The following is a 16,325-nucleotide window of genomic DNA, read 5'->3' on the forward strand; positions in this document are numbered from 1 at the left end:
CTGATGGTCTTGAGCGTGGCACCGGTACCTGTACTGGCCTCCGATGACCAAGAGACACGCCTGGTGCTGCGAATGGGCCGATTTGCCCGCATGTGTGGTGCCCCACACAAGGTGTGGGCTCAGCAGAATCAAGGTCTGTTGGGGAAGAAGAATGAACGTGTGGTACCTGCTCTACTGTCTTTAAAAATCGCTCTTTTCAGCGGCGCCTGGGTGGCTCAGTCGTTTAAGTGTCTGACTTCGGCTCAGGTCATGATCTCACGGTTCATGGGTTTGGGCCCCGCGTCGGGCTCTGTGCTGACAGCTCAGAACCTGGAGCCTGCTTCGGATTCTGTGTCCCTGTCTCTCTTTTGCCACTCCCCCACTCACCCTGTCTCTCTCTCAAAAATAAACATTTAAAAAAATTTTTAAAAATTTCTCTTTTCGCCACCATTGTAACAATTATCTGAATTATCTGAAATTAAGATAACTGTCTTTAGATAGTTTAATTTTCATTAAAAAAAAATCAGTTTCTTCATTAGACATGCTCTGTTCAGAAAGAGTTGGAGAGGAAGAAAGAATAAAGTCCTCATTAATCTAATGTTCTCCAAAGCTTTGGCATTTTTGCGGTGTCTTTTTTGGCATAGACAAGTTTTTCCTCATAAGTTTTGACTTAAAATGGTCTAGAAATTAAAAACTAGAAGAAAAAATGGGCTTAAAGATACAAATTATCATAGATGTAAACTTTAATATTTTTGTTCTTTATGTACTTTTTTATTTTTATAGCCTTGAGACAATGTCATAAATAATATAGAGAATTAATAGGCATTTTTGCAGAATAATTCTGAGAAATCATAGACATATTTGAAATTACTATGGCAAAAATCAGATGTTAAGGAAAAAAGTTATGACATACTCAGTTTTTAAAGTTATACTATTAAGGTGTAACTTCAGGTGTAATAAATATTCATATTTAATTTTAGGTGCTGGTGTGACGTGCCCTAAAATAAAATGGAACAATTTCTGTGGTTCTATAAAGGAATCTATAAAGGAGTCATAAATAATTATAGTAAAGCTTCTTTGAGGTATTTTTATGGGAGTAAAAATTGAAAACGTGTTAATAGGGAAATTTTTGTGAGAAAGAGGTGAGTTAGTCTTAGAGACCTCAAGCTGCAATATATCGTATGGGAACCCTGAATAAGCAGTTAACTTCTCAAGATAATCTTGCATAATGTATAAAAGTTGAGAGTTTTTGAAAAAGAAGGTAGCAGAAGGTAGCAGGAAGGAAAAAATTATTATTATAGTAAAATTCCCCGTGACAGATCACCCAGTTTCTGTGTTTTTTTCTGTTACCAGAATGGAGACCTTATCTGGATTTGGAAGGGCTACGACTGCCTAGGATTAAAATGAACAAATAGGGGCGCCTGGGTGGCTCAGGTGGTTGAGTGTCCGACTCTTGATTTCGGCTCAGGTCATGATCCCAGGGTCGTGGGATCGAGCCCCATGTTGAGCTTCACATTGAGCTTAGGGCCTGCTCTGCCTCTTGCCCCCGTTCGCGTGCTTGCTCACTTGCTCTGTGTCTCTCTTAAATAGATAAATGGATTAATTAATCAAGATAAAACAAAATGAACAAATAAACGTATTTCCTGTAGAATGACAACTTGTGTGCAGCCGTGGGACTCACTTCAGGTCCCAAGGTGCTCCCAGCATTGGGAACTAAGAGCCCTTTGGTGCTCAGAATGTGTCTTACTCTCAGTGGGAGGCCGCCCTTTGTATTTTGTGTTTTGCAGCAAAATCTACAAATGCTAGCAAGAGCAGAGGATACCAGAACAGCTTATTTTAATTAAAAGCTGCTTGGATTTATGGAAGTTGTGTCTTTGTTGTTCTTCTTCCTCTTCTTTTGAATAACCTGGTGAGTCTAGGTGTGATCTGCTTGGCAGAGCATCTGTTCATACGTGGGAAGAGCGTGTTCTCCCTCTGGTATTGTTACCTTGCTAGGTTACCTTGAACGAATAACTTAACCTCCCTGTTCCTCAGTTTTCTCATTTCTGAAGAGAGGGTGGCTGGTCAAATGTGTCTCCCAGGTTCTTTCCTGCAGCAGAATTGGGCTCTATGGGAAGTCTCCGTGAGGAGGGGTCAGACTGTGAAATGGGCGGGGCGGGGAGATGGCTGGGGTGAAGGACGAGCAGGCCTGGCATCAGCAGTTATGGGAGAATGCAGTTGAAAGGGCCAGCACCATGCCCACTGGCAACTTTTCTTCTACCCGCCAGTTGAGAAATAGAGGTACAGAAACTCTAATGAGGTTCCTTGGGAGGTGGAGAAAACCGCAGCAAATTCATTTGCCCCCCGGTCTAGGTTTTGGGCGGTTCCGCCTTCCATCTGAGAGTTTGTTTATAGTTTGTGGCCATGGTGTGATCTCACGGCCCTGCCTGAAAGAAAAAGACCAGCCCTTCTGGGATTTCTTGAACTTGTTACAAGTTCCCAGGGGAAGCTCTGAGTTTTTAACTAACCCTGGATATGTGAGTGCCTCACAACCGAGGGTCAGTAGGGAAGCAGAGGGCTCAAAGCCTCCCTACTGGAGTGTGGACGAGGCCAGAGGAGGCTCAGCCACCGCCATGTGCCTCAGCTCGGCCTGTGTGTTTTTGTCCTTCGAGATCTTTTTAAAGCCCTGGACACGCCTCTCTCGTTGGCCTGATAAACTAATTTGCCTTAGAACAAGAAGCGCTGTGGAGTGGCTCTGACGCTGTCTCTTGTCTGACACAGAGCCATCACACTGGAAAATCAACTGGTGATCCTTGCAGCGACAGCGGGTGATGCCAGGGTTTACTACGCGCAGGCCGTCAACGAACGCAACGGAGACAGCAAGACCAGCCCGCTCGTTCACCTGAGCGTAGCAGGTGAGTTTTGAGACACCACATGATAATTCTGAAAGCAATAAAGTCTTGATTTAATTAATACATGTCTCACGGGGCCCTTTGCAATCAATCTTCTGTCTCTAGGATGGTGGCCATGGTTCAATATTGATCCGCTGTCAATAGTTGCTTTCTTTGAAGCTGTACGGGTAAAATGTGAACACAACAGGTGATGCCCACTGCAAGATCTTATTCGTTTTGGGGGTTTCAAAAATCGTTTTTAACGTGTATTGTTTTTAACAACAAATCTTGGCTTATAAGGAGTTCCATCAATGAACCTTATTTGAGACTAGATTAGGCACAGGTTATGTTAATTTAAAAATAAAATCCTTGAGAAAACATAAATATTGTGTTCAAATTAGCAGTGTTTCTTAATCATAATGAGCTGACCAATTTTTCTACCTGATTTAACGGAACTGTGAAGAGAACACGCACAATTACCGTTACACCTGCAGTTTATTTACAGAAATGTTAGTCTGAGGAAACTTAGTTTAAACACTTGGCCTTTGAAGAGGTCTCTAGGAATTCTCCCAGAGTTGATTGCTGGAGAAGGGGAAAATGACCAGAAGCAAAAACTCTGACCTAAAAGATTAAAGCGTGCGTCTCACGGGGCCCGTCGCCAGGCGTTTGCAGCATGAAGCTTCATGGGATGAAATGAGGCGATTTTGTGTTGAGAAAACACAGGTGGGAAATAGTTGTAGACTTCAGAATTCCGTGATCACATCAGACAAGAGTGAAGTAAGTGATTTTGTCTGTATGGTAGCAGACGTCACCTTTTTGAGAAATGTCTCTGAGCAGTGGCTTCCCCCTCGGGTTTGAAAAGTTTCCTTTCATTCATGGGTTGGGATCATAGCGTTTGCTGCTTGTGCTCCCCGAGGGATACGATTGCACGAAGCCAAGTAGGGCTGGCCGAGGGAACGTCTGTAGCAAACATGGGGTAGGAGAACCCGGGGTTACCTGGTCGGCTTCTACGTCCCCTCACGTTCCTGGTAAGTGCCCCCAAGTGGCCATTATCCTGCCATCAGCCCCTTTGTTCCTGGGAATTGAAACCTGATCTCCAGATTATAGACTGGGCACAGACTGGGCTGTCCCCATGGCCTTTTTAAGGCTTTGGAGAGTTATGTACATCGACTAGGTGTGGTGTTCACAAAATATAGGCCAGGAGGTACTGATATTTAAAGGACCAGAGTGGAAATAAATATGACTTCTCAAGAATTTTTTTCAGTATTGATAACAACAGATGGAAATCACATTATTAAATAGATTGATTGCTTTAGTGATTTCCAAGTTTTACAATTACAGCCATTTCTTCTATTTAGAAAATAGATTTATCACTCAATTGTGATATACCTACCAGGATAATAATTGGTCAAACTGGTAAAATTCTAGGTCAGAAACAAGGAAATTGGCCTCAGTCTGTTGGAAGAGAGAAAAAAATTCCACAAATATTCTGGTTAATGTAATGCTAACATCAAAGAGTTATGAAATAGTCTGAACCCATGGTGTTCTACATTGCCTATTGTAGAAAGGCCAGTAGGAAACAAAACTAAAACAGTGATTTTGCAAGTTGCCATACTAATGGATACCGTAGCGTTAGGTAATTGGGATATGTAAATGCTTTTTCAGTAATTTCAGTTTCTACTCCAACCCAGAAGTGTATTGGGAGTAGCTCATAAATATTATAATTAACTGCCTTGCATTTTGCTCCTTGTGTATTTTTATCTTTTCATTGGCACCGGGTAAAATGTGTAGAAGGTGGGTTACAAAGAGGTTGGTGATACGGACGGACTTGTTTTAAATCTCAGGAGAAAAGCTGCCTACTGTTTCCTTATATAGTCTTTGTTTTTTATTGGGTCCAAGTAAAATGTGAAGAATGAGAAGGTTGAGGAACCGGCCTTATTTTGATTCTTAGGATAACATTCTGTTGACATATTGGATTTAGCTGAAAGTTAAATGGCACTCAATTATGCGCTTTCTCACTAAAAATCCTATTTTGAAACCTCTAAAGATCAGGAAATTGATAAATCTGCAGAAACCCCAGAACTGTGTGTTTACATGTCGCTTCCTTCCGGAACAGTGGCAGAACCTATAGTTCAGGACTCCCTGCAGCACCGGGGGAGGCTGCTTGGGGATGAGGTGTCCTCAGCACACTTACACATCTTTTGTTTCTTTTCTTTTTTTTTTTTCCTGATGGAGGCTTTGTAAAAACACCAAACAAGATTGATGAAATTTTTTTTCAAAACTTGCCAGCCAGCATTTCTGAAGAATCCAAAGATGCTACCGCCAATTATCATTTAACGAAGATAAATTTTTCTTCGGCATCAGGAGAGTAAAATAAAGAATGTTTCTGTAGTGAATACGACTGAGGTTGGTAGGGGTAACTGGAGGTTGAGTTCCTGGTGCCTTGTACTGTAGCTGATTTGAAATTGGAGGGTGCCTGGCGGCCCCACCTCTCGTTCCCTATCCTAAGAATAAGCTGTCCCCCCTGCAGGACAGCCCAGTGTCAGGTGGGAGAGCACAGGGGGGCCGGCCTTGCCTCCAAACATCTAAATGAGTGATGCCCTAACACCCAGCCCCCCCAGGGAGAATGCTGTATCTTCCCCAACAGCTGTGGACTTGAGAGTTCAAAACCTCGCCACCGTTTCGGTTGCCAAACGCTTTACCTACACTGGAAGCGTATGGGAAGCAGAAGATAAAGAGGGTTTAAATAGAAATAAATAAATGTTGACAAAAGCGTGACAATTAGAGGAGAAATGCAGTCCCATAATGGTGCCGCCTGCTGTTGGTGCGTGGTTGGTGCGTGGTTGGTTCTCATCTCTTCACGTTTCTCCCCCTTTTGTCTGGCCAAGAAGATAAATTGCAGCATGTGCTGCACAGATACCTCCTGTCCTGCAGGAGAGGCCATCTCTGAACTCTCCGTTCTCCTCCCCCGTGAAAGCTTGCTGCCGTCTCAGGGGTGGCTTTGCTTTGAAGTTGTGATGTGACGTGAAGCCAGCAGATGTCAAGGACATAGGTGGGACCGTTGAAGCGCCCTGCATGAATTTTTCATCGCTGGCTCCCGCAGTTCAGGTGCACGCCAGAAAAAGAATGGGCTGAACTCACCCGAGAGTAGACGTTTCTATTCTGAGGTCAGACCCAGGCAAGCTTTTATAAACCTGTCGACCTGCTTTTGGTTTTTGCTTTGAAGATTTTACATTGAGTTAACTTTTGTGGATCAGATCTTCTGAACTGAATGAATATGTGAATAAGAGCTTCTCCTTAAAATCAGAGAAAAGGGTAGAGTCAGGAGATGAGAGGAATTCCGCACGATGATCAATCCATCATTGTGTGACGGCCGCCTGCACACCTCGACACATCATCGCTTCTGACCCGATGCGCAGGACGCCAGGCGTAATGAGAGTCTCTGCCGGGGAGGAGGCTTAGGGGGAGAGAGACACGGCCGCCTGCCTCCTTCCCGTGTTTTCACGTCTTTCATTTCAATGCCTGCTCTTCAAACAAAGTCCTCAGCTAGCATATCATTTTAGCTGATCCTCCTTCGGGCTGACAAACCGTGGCTTTTCATTCTGAAGACCACTTAACATTCTTTTGTCCTCTATAATGCTAATTTGACTGCAGACCTCATATAGGCTTAGTAGTTGAGACCGGATTCCTGAGAATAATGTCCAGGAACAGTCAAACAGTCATCTGAGAGAGCTGCCCGGTAAAACCTGACTTTTGTGTGCCCAGATAAGATTCTCTCTTGTTTTCTTTGTGCCTTAAAATTTCAGGGAGAGAGGGGGCAAGGCATGAGCCTGTCAAGTGTGCTCTGACGTGGGTTGGATTCCCAAAGCAATAGTAGCAGTTTGAAATATTACTGGAAACCTGTCTAGAGACTGTGGCCCTCCCACAAATGATCAATTTAGAATCCTGCTACAGCTTTACACATTGTAGGAACCTTTACTGCCAGAACTTTGAGAAACACATATAGCAAGTGTCATGTGCTTTATGGTAGAGTGATGAGTTAATCATTTAGGACGGATTGAGCCTTCTAAGTGGGGTGTGTGATGAGACGTGCTCTGGCCCGGGGATCCTGGGGCTGGGCGTGAGCAGAACTGAGTGTAGGCTGTGGTCTCTAAAGCGTGTTTGTAGGCACTCCATCAGGAAATAAGCCTTGAGCCTTCACCCTAACATATGCACACTCAGTTGTTTATAGATTATAAGCATAAGAGATACAAAAGAGATAAGTGGTATCTTTAGTGTTTTGCTAATCTTGAACATCTTATTAATCTTAAAAATAAGACAAGTAGTTATTTTACCAGTAGAAGTGAGTTTATTCAGGAATAACAGAACATTGCAATTCAGGACAAGCAAACCATGGCAAAACCATAGGCAAATCCAAGAAACAAAGGAGAGGAACGTTGTTTTATGGAGAAGGAGGAAGTTGTATGTGGCGGGGCGGGGATTGAACAAACATCCATTGGGGAGAAACAAGGGTTCATGGTGGTGACGGTCCTCGGTTGGCTGAGTTGCAGGGTGGTTGATTTTGTTTAGGGCACGCATTGCATTGTCTTGGCCTGCCGGGCCCTGTAGCTGAGGTTTCTTTCCTGTTGATTGTTCTTCTCTTGGGTCTGTAATAGACATTTCTTCCTGTGAGAGACATCGAGTGATGTCACTCCAGCCTCCCGTTCTAGCCCCCGAGCCGACTTCAGTGAGGTTCCCCTTCATTAATTTTTAGATTCATTCCATCTTTAGTTCGTGTCTCATGGCACAATAGACACTTCTTGAGTGGAAATCCATATTTTACGTCGTCTTCCTGCTGTTTAGTTTTTTGGACAAATTCTTGCAACCTCTGTTTAAGGAGACTATGTATCCAGTATCATTGCCGATGCAGAGCCGCTGTTCGTCGTCCTCTTCTGTGCTGCCTGTGGAGTGACTCCAATCTGTGCCTCTTGCCAGGAACGCTTGTGTCTGGTTATCTATTCTGTGACAGTTAGTTTAGTTAAAACCAAATATAGCTGGTCCTTGAAGAACACGAGTTTGAACTGCATGGGTCCCCTTACATGCACGTTTTTTTCCCGATAAACACAGTATGGCTCTGTAAATGTATTTTCTCTTCCTTATGATTTTCTTAATGATGTTTGTTCTCTAGCTTATTTTATTATAAGAATATAGCATGTAATACATAAAACCTACAAAATTTTATGCTAATCGAGTGTTATATTATTGGCAACAGTAGGCTATTAGGAGTTAAGTTTGGGGGAGTCAAAGTTATACACAGATTTTCAACTGTGCGGGATGTCAGCAACCCAACCCCCATGTTGTTCCAGGGTCCACTCGACACAAATACGTCTGTCTGGGCGAAGGTGAAACCACAGCCCATTGGCAAGTTCTGAGAGCAGACAGATACATGAGGGCATCCTGTCTACCTCCTTGAAAATGCACATTTTTGGTTCTCCCCTTGAGAGAATGTGCATTAATTACAGTGTATGATGTGGGGCCATCCCACCAACACACCTGGCATTATCAAAGGTTAGTTTTCTTTTTATGACTTTGCTTTAAAAACATAGATTAGGGGCGCCTGGGTGGCTCAGTCAGTTGAGTATCCAACTCTTGATTCCAGCTCAGGTTGTGATCTCAGGGTCGTGAGTTCAAGCCCTGTGTTCAAGCCCTTACTTAAAATTAAAAAAAAAAAAAAAAAAGCTAATTCTGTTTTGTTTCTCAACCCCAGGCATATGTTTATATGGGTTAGTGACAGGCTTAGAATCAAGTTCACTGGTGATTCTCAACCAGACTTAGTTTAAAACAAAACCAAACAAACAAACAACAACAACAACAAAAAGACCAATGAGGCCTGGCGGACGAGACAAAACTGGGTTATTTCTGTTACCTACCTGCTCTCGTCCGTCTTCTCTTCCCATGCTGCCTTTCTTTCCCCTTTATGGCTGATTGCAGCCTAATCTCACCATTGGCAAGTCTGAGAGAGTCAGTTTAAACCATAAATTGTAACTTGCCCTCAACTTTTCAATGTATTCAGGGTAACCAAGTATCCTTAGTCTTCCAAAGCGCCTATGCGGACCTCTCAGGGCACACACACACATTTCCAAGGGGGTAAGCAGGCACGCATAATCTTTGTGGAATCTATTTCCGGGTGCTTTCATATACTCTTCCTAAAGCCAGATCTGCCTGAGCATGCCTGAGTTTCGGGGAGCTCTCTTCCTTCCGCGGTTGCCTCCCTTACTGGGCACAAATCACACTCATCCTGATTCTTTAACACAGGCATTAAGTGAGGGTGTGAGTGTCCAGGTGCCAAACAAAGGGGTAATCCTAAATGTCAGTATCGGGATTGAGAAAGTGAAGGACTCCAATAAATCATTGTATAAATTAGGTGCTTCGGTGTCTTGCTGTCTGCAAAATGAGGCAGGACCAAAACGCAGTGTCGGTTGACTTTTTATTACAAATAATTTTTGAAGATTGCTGATATCAGTGCAGCCTCTGCTTGTAGGACAGGAAGACATTTCTGGCCTCTTTGTGGTTTGGGGGCGATTCGCCTAACACTAGTCAATGAAATGTGAGTGGAATGAAGCACATCGCTTCCAGGCCAGGGATTTAAGAGGCAGCAAGTGACCTTCACGCTCTCCCTTCCCTGTGGCCAGGCCACTTTTGGAGATGGTGGAGCCCAGGCTGGAAGCTGTCCAGATACTGGAAGAACAGCCCGAGAGAGCCCCCAGTGGAATGACGCCTTAGGGAGCGGGGAACGCACCTCTGTGCGCCAAGCACTGTGATTCCACGCTTTATTTGCTACTGGAACAAAAAACGATCTATCCTAACTAATAAATGACCATGTGGAGTTCAGAAGGGGCTAAAAGAACTGAGAGAAACCCAGGTAACAAAACTCCTTCCACCGTCATCTGCTTTTCTACGAACATAGTTTCACAGGAGTTATATATACGGAAAAGAAGTAGGATTAGAATCAGGGTACAGGGGCACCTGGGTGGCACAGTCGGTTAAGCGTCTGACTTCAGCCAGGTCACGATCTCGCGGTCCGGGAGTTCGAGCCCCCCATCGGGCTCTGGGCTGATGGCTCAGAGCCTGGAGCCTGTTTCCGATTCTGTGTCTCCCTCTCTCTCTGCCCCTCCCCCGTTCATGCTCTGTCTCTCTCTGTCCCAAAAATAAATAAACGTTGAAAAAAAAAAAAAAGAATCAGGATACACGGCTATCCATTTCTGGGAGAGAGGCATTTTCAGTGATTTTTTTATGTATAATATTCATCAAAATCGGTTATACTTTTGATTAATTGAGTACAAATAACAATTGTAACAGTAACTCAATCCAAGAGAACTTTTTTTTTTTTTTAACCCCAGAGCCATATGGTTGCTGGGAAATTTTAATTTATATGCATATTTTGTCAGAGGCTATGATAGGGTGATCAATAAAATACTTGGAATCATTAAATGTAATAAATTAGGATAAAATTCTGTGGGAGGTATAGAATGAAAGTACAGGTTCAAGATGAAAAAGGAATGAGGTCAGATTTCTGGCTACTAAAAATTAAAGCTTGTTGATGTCTTTTTTTCAAATGGGTGACAACGTGCATCAAATCCTTAGACCTGCTCTATCAAATGCCTAGATTCCTTCAGATACATATAAAAGAGGCCGCAGACTTCTACTTTATTAAAATACACTAACATATCCAAAATTAAAATACATGTGAAATTCCCTTCTCTGTAGTCCTTCAAATGTGTGTTAAAAAGCGTTAGATGTTAACGTTAGCTGTGGAACAACCCAGTTTGGCAAAATTCTTCTAGGTGATGTAGGAGCAGAAACTGTTCCGAGCTATATGCAGCTCTGATGCTAATTTATAAATAAGTGTGCTGTTAAGTGATTCCCCAAGGGAGAGGCAGAAGCAGGGCCCTGATGAGCCTTGAGCTGCAGGTAGGTGTTTCACGGACATTTTCCCTGTTGAATCCCACAACAGCCTGTGAGTCCGTAATCAACACCATTACCGAGCTGAGGGCTCCAAGGCCCCAAAAAGGTTGGGGTCATCGACCAAAATCACAAGAATTGCGACTAGGGGATTAGGGACTCAATACAAAGTTTCTCTGAGCCCCCAACACCCTAGATTTTCCTTTTAAAAAGGGACAGCATGTATTTTGCACACTGGGTGTGCTTTGGTGGCCAACCCGTGTCCAGGCCAGAGGAGAAGGCATAGAGAGCTCAGGAAGCAGCCTTTCCGTTGAACTGGACATTCTGTTAAGAGCTTCTCCACACTCAAACCTCAGAGGAGCTTGGTTTTGTTTTCAAAAGGAAGCTCTGTTTTGAGCTCAGAACCACTCCCCATAAACATTCAGTCTCCGTGTACTGTTCACGCCCATGCAGCTCGGAGGCTGGCACCCTTTTGCAGCTGCCAGGGGTACACTTGGGTGGCCGTGAGTGAGAGTGTGAGCACAGGTTTGCCGAAGTGTGTGGTGGGAGAGGAGATAGTCAGCACTCAGTGACGGAGCATTCGTAACAGCAGGGTGTGTTGTCACTTGTCACCCAGGATGCAGTAGACACTATGTGGGCGTGGAACAGGACGTGGTCTGCTCTGGTGACGCGCACGGCCATCCTCGTCTTCCCAGCCATTGCTGGTGACCGGCCTTGGCGGACTCTGCCCCCAGAGCAAGCCACAGCCGGCAGGGTGGAGCACAGCTGCTCCAGCTGGTGCATTCAGTAGACAGAGTGTCGACATTCACTTGCTTCTTCTAGGATAGGATGATTATCCAAGGGCACAGACTGTCACCTAGTAGCGACTTCGTAATCAGACCTTAAATCTCCCCCAAAGCCCACCTTTAATGTTTTTCACAACTACCCCCCCCCTCCTGTCCCCTTGTGAGATACATCAATTTAAATTCTTTTGTCCAGACATCTCGACCCAGGAGTCTTCTAACTGGCGCTTCTAAGGCTGCAGCTGGATGTAACCCTAATAATTTTACCCTTGACCCTGGGATCTAATTTCTTAACCTTAGCCAACAAGCAGCTGCATGCTTGCTTTCAGGTGACTGAGAATTTGACATCCTTTCATTGCAAGTTCTTAATAATTAAACAGAACATTTCAAAACTTGTCATGTATTGAGAGGGACTCAACATTGTGACTTACTCATGCAGTAAGTACCTTCCCAGCCTGGATCACTTCGGATGTCACATTCATTGAAGTACTTCATCTGCTTTCCCTGTCGCTATAATTGATATGAAAAGATAAGCAATTTTTAGAGGGCACAAGCAAGGGGGATGGAAAATTGAATTTTCCTCGCAATCATTTTTATAAAATCTAACATACATCCATTACCCATCTCGTCTGGGGAAATCCTAAACAAAGTAATGGTTATCAGCCAAGATGAGGCCACAGAACCAGTTGTTAGTTGTAAATAGAGTTTTCTGTGAAAAACTGTGTTTACTCAGTAGTTGGATACAGATGGTGACCGTGGTTAGTTCCCTAGTGTCGGAGCTTTTACTCTTTCCTGGACTAAATAATCCCACTCTTACTTTCATGTTGTCCCCTGGCCTTTTATGAAGGGGCTCAGTGTTCTGAAGTCACTGATTAAGAAACACATGTTTAGTTTGTCTTTCTTCAGAGTTTCCAAAGTTTGCAAACTCATATTGTCCTACTTGCTGGGCTAAAATGTCTTTGTAGATCGTGCTTCAGAAAAATGAGATATGTGGTTTTCTGATTTGGAGGGAACGTGGAGAGAGGAAGCAGCCTCAGTGACTGCAGGGTGTCGTGGAGGGCAGGCCCGATTCCCTCCTGTGCTAACATCCATTTCGGGCTTTCCCCGAAGGATAGGAAGACAGGATGTTGCTTAATATGTGATGAAAGCCTGTGATACTCGTTGTCTTAGCTTGGGTGCTGTAGCAAAACACCACAGACTGGTTGGCTTGTGGACAACAGACATTTACTCTTCTCGACTCCGGAGGCTGGGGACTGCCAGCCTGGTCAGGTTCTGGGAAGAACCTTCTTCTGGGATGCCGAGTTCCTACTATATACTCACATGGTGGAAAGGGTCCCTTTAGGAGGGCACGAATCTCCCTCATGAGGGCTCCATTCTCATGACCTAATTACCCCCCAAAGGCCCCACATCCTGATGTCATCACCTCCTGCCTCCACACTGGGGGGTTAGGATGTCAGCATAAGATCTTGGAGGGGACCCCAAAATGCAGTCCATTGCAACAGTAGGAACAGCAGTCATTTACCGAAGTCTGCTCTGGGTCCAGTATGCAGATACTCTACATGATTTCATCCCCCATTTTTAAAAAAGCCCTAGGAGGTCACTGTCATCCCCATTTAACACACAAGGAAACAAAGGGAAGGAATAATACGTGCAAGGCCGCACAGTTAATTACGTGGCTTACTTTCCACCCAAGTCTGTCTTCTCCCAAAGAGACGGTCTCTGTTTTCTTTATTGACATTATTTATATTGCAGATCATTTTCGATTTTTAAAATCACGTTGAAAGTTCTTAATCTGGTTGCTGCTTTTCTGTTTGCAGCCTGACAACCAGCCACCTTCTGATAACAGTTCAGTTCTGCCTTTACAACTAAGTCATAATGTTTTATGGCTGATCACTGTAAATGATGTTCTTTCAGCTCTCATAGAAGGCAATTACAGCGGGTGATTAAAGCTGGAGATCTTTACAGGATGCATGTGAATATTAAATTAAGCTTTAAGAAAATCAGGTAAAGTGTCTGTTAAAGTAAAAGGTCACTCAGCTGCTCTAAAGACCATTACTGAATCCAGAGAGCTGGACTCCCCACTTTGCCGAGAACATGTGCGTCTGAGATGTGAAAACCCATGGAATTTGTATCAGAAATAAGAGGAACCAGAAATAGATACTAAGATGTAGACACTGTATGTTCTAATTAGCCAGTTCTTAGCAACAGTCTCCACCTGTGAGTTTTTATTCTTCCGGGTAATTACTCCGCCTATACCCTCTCCCCTTTTATGATCTCCAGCCATATCCTCCTTGGCACAAAGTCAGTTCCTACCATCAGAGCCTGGTATGGCTCTGTATTTGGTAGAGATGTCACAGAGCCTGTGAGACATATAACTGCTAATTCTCAGTGTGACCTGCTATTTGCCCAGGGGTATTGGGGGGGGGGCGGGGCTTTTTCAGGTCACGGCCCAAAGACTGTTATTTTAAGTGGCTGCATAGATGAGGAAACCGTGAGCTGAGAATTCCCTGCTTCACCCTAGCTCCACACCTGAATGACCACCTGCAAAGTCTGTGGGCCGTCATGGTTTTGTGATATTCCTAGGGAGCAGCATTGAGACACAAGCCCACAGGTGCCAAAGCACTGATGGAACTCCTGAAAGTACGGCTGTTCTTCCACGTGGGTCCCCAGCATGGACTTGACAGTCGGCGTCAGAGCTGGAAAAGCAGCCGTGTTGGCGACCCACTCGGCTGGCTCTGCACGGTTAGCTGTGTGTTTGCTCATCTTACTGGGAATGGACTTGGGGGCTGTATCCCACCTGCATGGTAGGCCCCACGCTGTGCACTCCCTTCATTTTCCTGGAAAGACCACAGCACACTCCAGTATACTCCCCCATCAGGATGTCACTCTGTGGCTATATTAATGCAGACAGGCTGGAATTACACAAATGTTTGCCCCCAGGTGGGAAGGTTTCCAGCACAAACGTGCTTCCAATTTCAGACTTCTCCCTTTCTATTCTTTGAGACTTTGGGAAGCACCCTTGTCAAAATGACCTCGGTATAAGACCATATACAGGACTCGACCTTGGGTTGTTAGTTGATTTCAGAAAGTTGAGGTGGTTTCACACTTTTTTAGCCTATGGAGGAAAGCTTCTCCTGAAATGAGAAAATAGTCTTGGGGAAAAAAAATATGCAAAAAATGTTACTGTTATAAAGAAGTATAAAATGAGTAGGCAGTGTTCTGAGCCTTTTATTTCTTTGTTCATTTTAGTTATAGTGTTTAAAAAATCATGGCAGTAAGCATGTACTGGATAGAAATCCAGGAGGCTCTAGTTCCTTGGACACTGTTCCCATTAAGATGGGCAGGATCGTGGGGCGCCTGGGTGGCGCAGTCGGTTAAGCGTCCGACTTCAGCCAGGTCACGATCTCGCGGTCCGTGAGTTCAAGCCCCGCATCGGGCTCTGTGCTGACAACTTGGAGCCTGGAGCCTGCTTCAGATGCTGTGTCTCCCTCTCTCTCTGCCCCTCCCCCTCTCATGCTCTGTCTCTCTGTCAAAAATAAATAAACATTAACAAATTAAAAAAAAAAAAGATGGGCTGGATCATACCCATCACTCAAGTTTTACCTGCTGGACTGAAGGTGAGCCCTTGTGCCCCTGCCAGCTTCTGTTCTGACTGGCCGGTGCCCCTACCATCACGTTGGCATGTCCATCAGTATATATTCTGAATATCACTCCAGCCTGGAAGAATCCTCAAGGACGAATAAGAAAGTAAACCTCTCATCATTGTGGAAGGACTTCGTGTACTTTGCTGTTCTGGAGTTCCCCCAGGCCATCGCTCCACACACGTCTGAATGGAAGGGGCAGTGGGCAGGGCTGCCCTGTGATTTCTCTGGGCCTTTACAGTCTGTGTGCCTCCTTTTTGTCCCAGCGTATATGACCCCTCCTTTTAAAAATTGAGATTTCGTGTCTGCTATTTCACTCAGAAAACACTGAGCATCTAATATGTGCCGGCATGATGCTTGATGCTGAGGAAGCGACATGAATAAGGCACACACCTTCTTGCCTTTCATGAGCTCGAGCTTTGCTGAGCAGAGAGGCAGACCCCGAGCAGATGGCAGGGTCGTGATGTGGGGGATGCCCTGTGGAGTGGATGTAGGGGCCGGTGAGTTCTGCTGCCAGCTTGGGAAAACATCATCAGACAAGCTCTTTGGTCCTTGCCTCCATTTACAGAGACACGCACTCCCAGCGAGATGGTGAAGACCAGGAGGTTTGGGGCGGAACAACGTTCCATTCCACTCAGGACGGTTACAAGTGCTGCCCTCTTGTCTGTTCCGTTTTCCATACCAGTGTCCCCAGGACGCGCGTTCCAGTTACGTGTAGCATCCTGATCTCTTACCAGAATGCGTGTTCCCCCAGGGCAGGCTGCCCCTCATTCCACCAGCAGCGCGTGAGAATCCATAGGGCCTGCCAGTGCTAGTTCTGTGAAGGAGCGAGTGCTAGACACCCCAGCGCGTTATTCCCCATCTTCATCCTTCAGCACCAGGGACAGGGACGGGCGCCTCCTCCTGTTCGCCCAGCCTCCGCATCCCCCGCTTCCACTTCCGCAGGAGCCTTCCCTCCAGCCCTGTCCTGGCCCTTCCTCTGGCCCTGCCCCTTCTGTTTCGCTCTTCATAGCTCCTTCTGGTTCTCATTGCCCCCAGATGAGAGGAGCTGCATTGTGTAGGCCTTTGGTACGATACTTCTTTTTGTTTCTCTGCAGTTTTCATTCTCCTTG

The 16,325-nt window shown here is 45.0% G+C and overlaps 1 protein-coding gene across 2 annotated transcripts in view; it reads left to right on the plus strand.

Annotated features, from left to right (window-relative positions):
- The window catches only part of SDK1 (sidekick cell adhesion molecule 1), a 553,233-nt gene that overhangs the window by 195,664 nt on the left and 341,244 nt on the right, over positions 1 to 16,325 (plus strand). For both annotated transcript variants that reach the window (XM_045047350.1, XM_045047351.1), the window contains exon 5: positions 2,740 to 2,873. In XM_045047350.1, coding sequence (XP_044903285.1) covers positions 2,740 to 2,873 — 134 coding nt within the window. The remainder of the gene's footprint in view (positions 1 to 2,739; positions 2,874 to 16,325) is intronic.

This window comes from Felis catus, chromosome E3 (genome assembly GCF_018350175.1).
Source record: "Felis catus isolate Fca126 chromosome E3, F.catus_Fca126_mat1.0, whole genome shotgun sequence".
Classification (NCBI taxonomy): Eukaryota; Metazoa; Chordata; class Mammalia; order Carnivora; family Felidae; genus Felis; species Felis catus.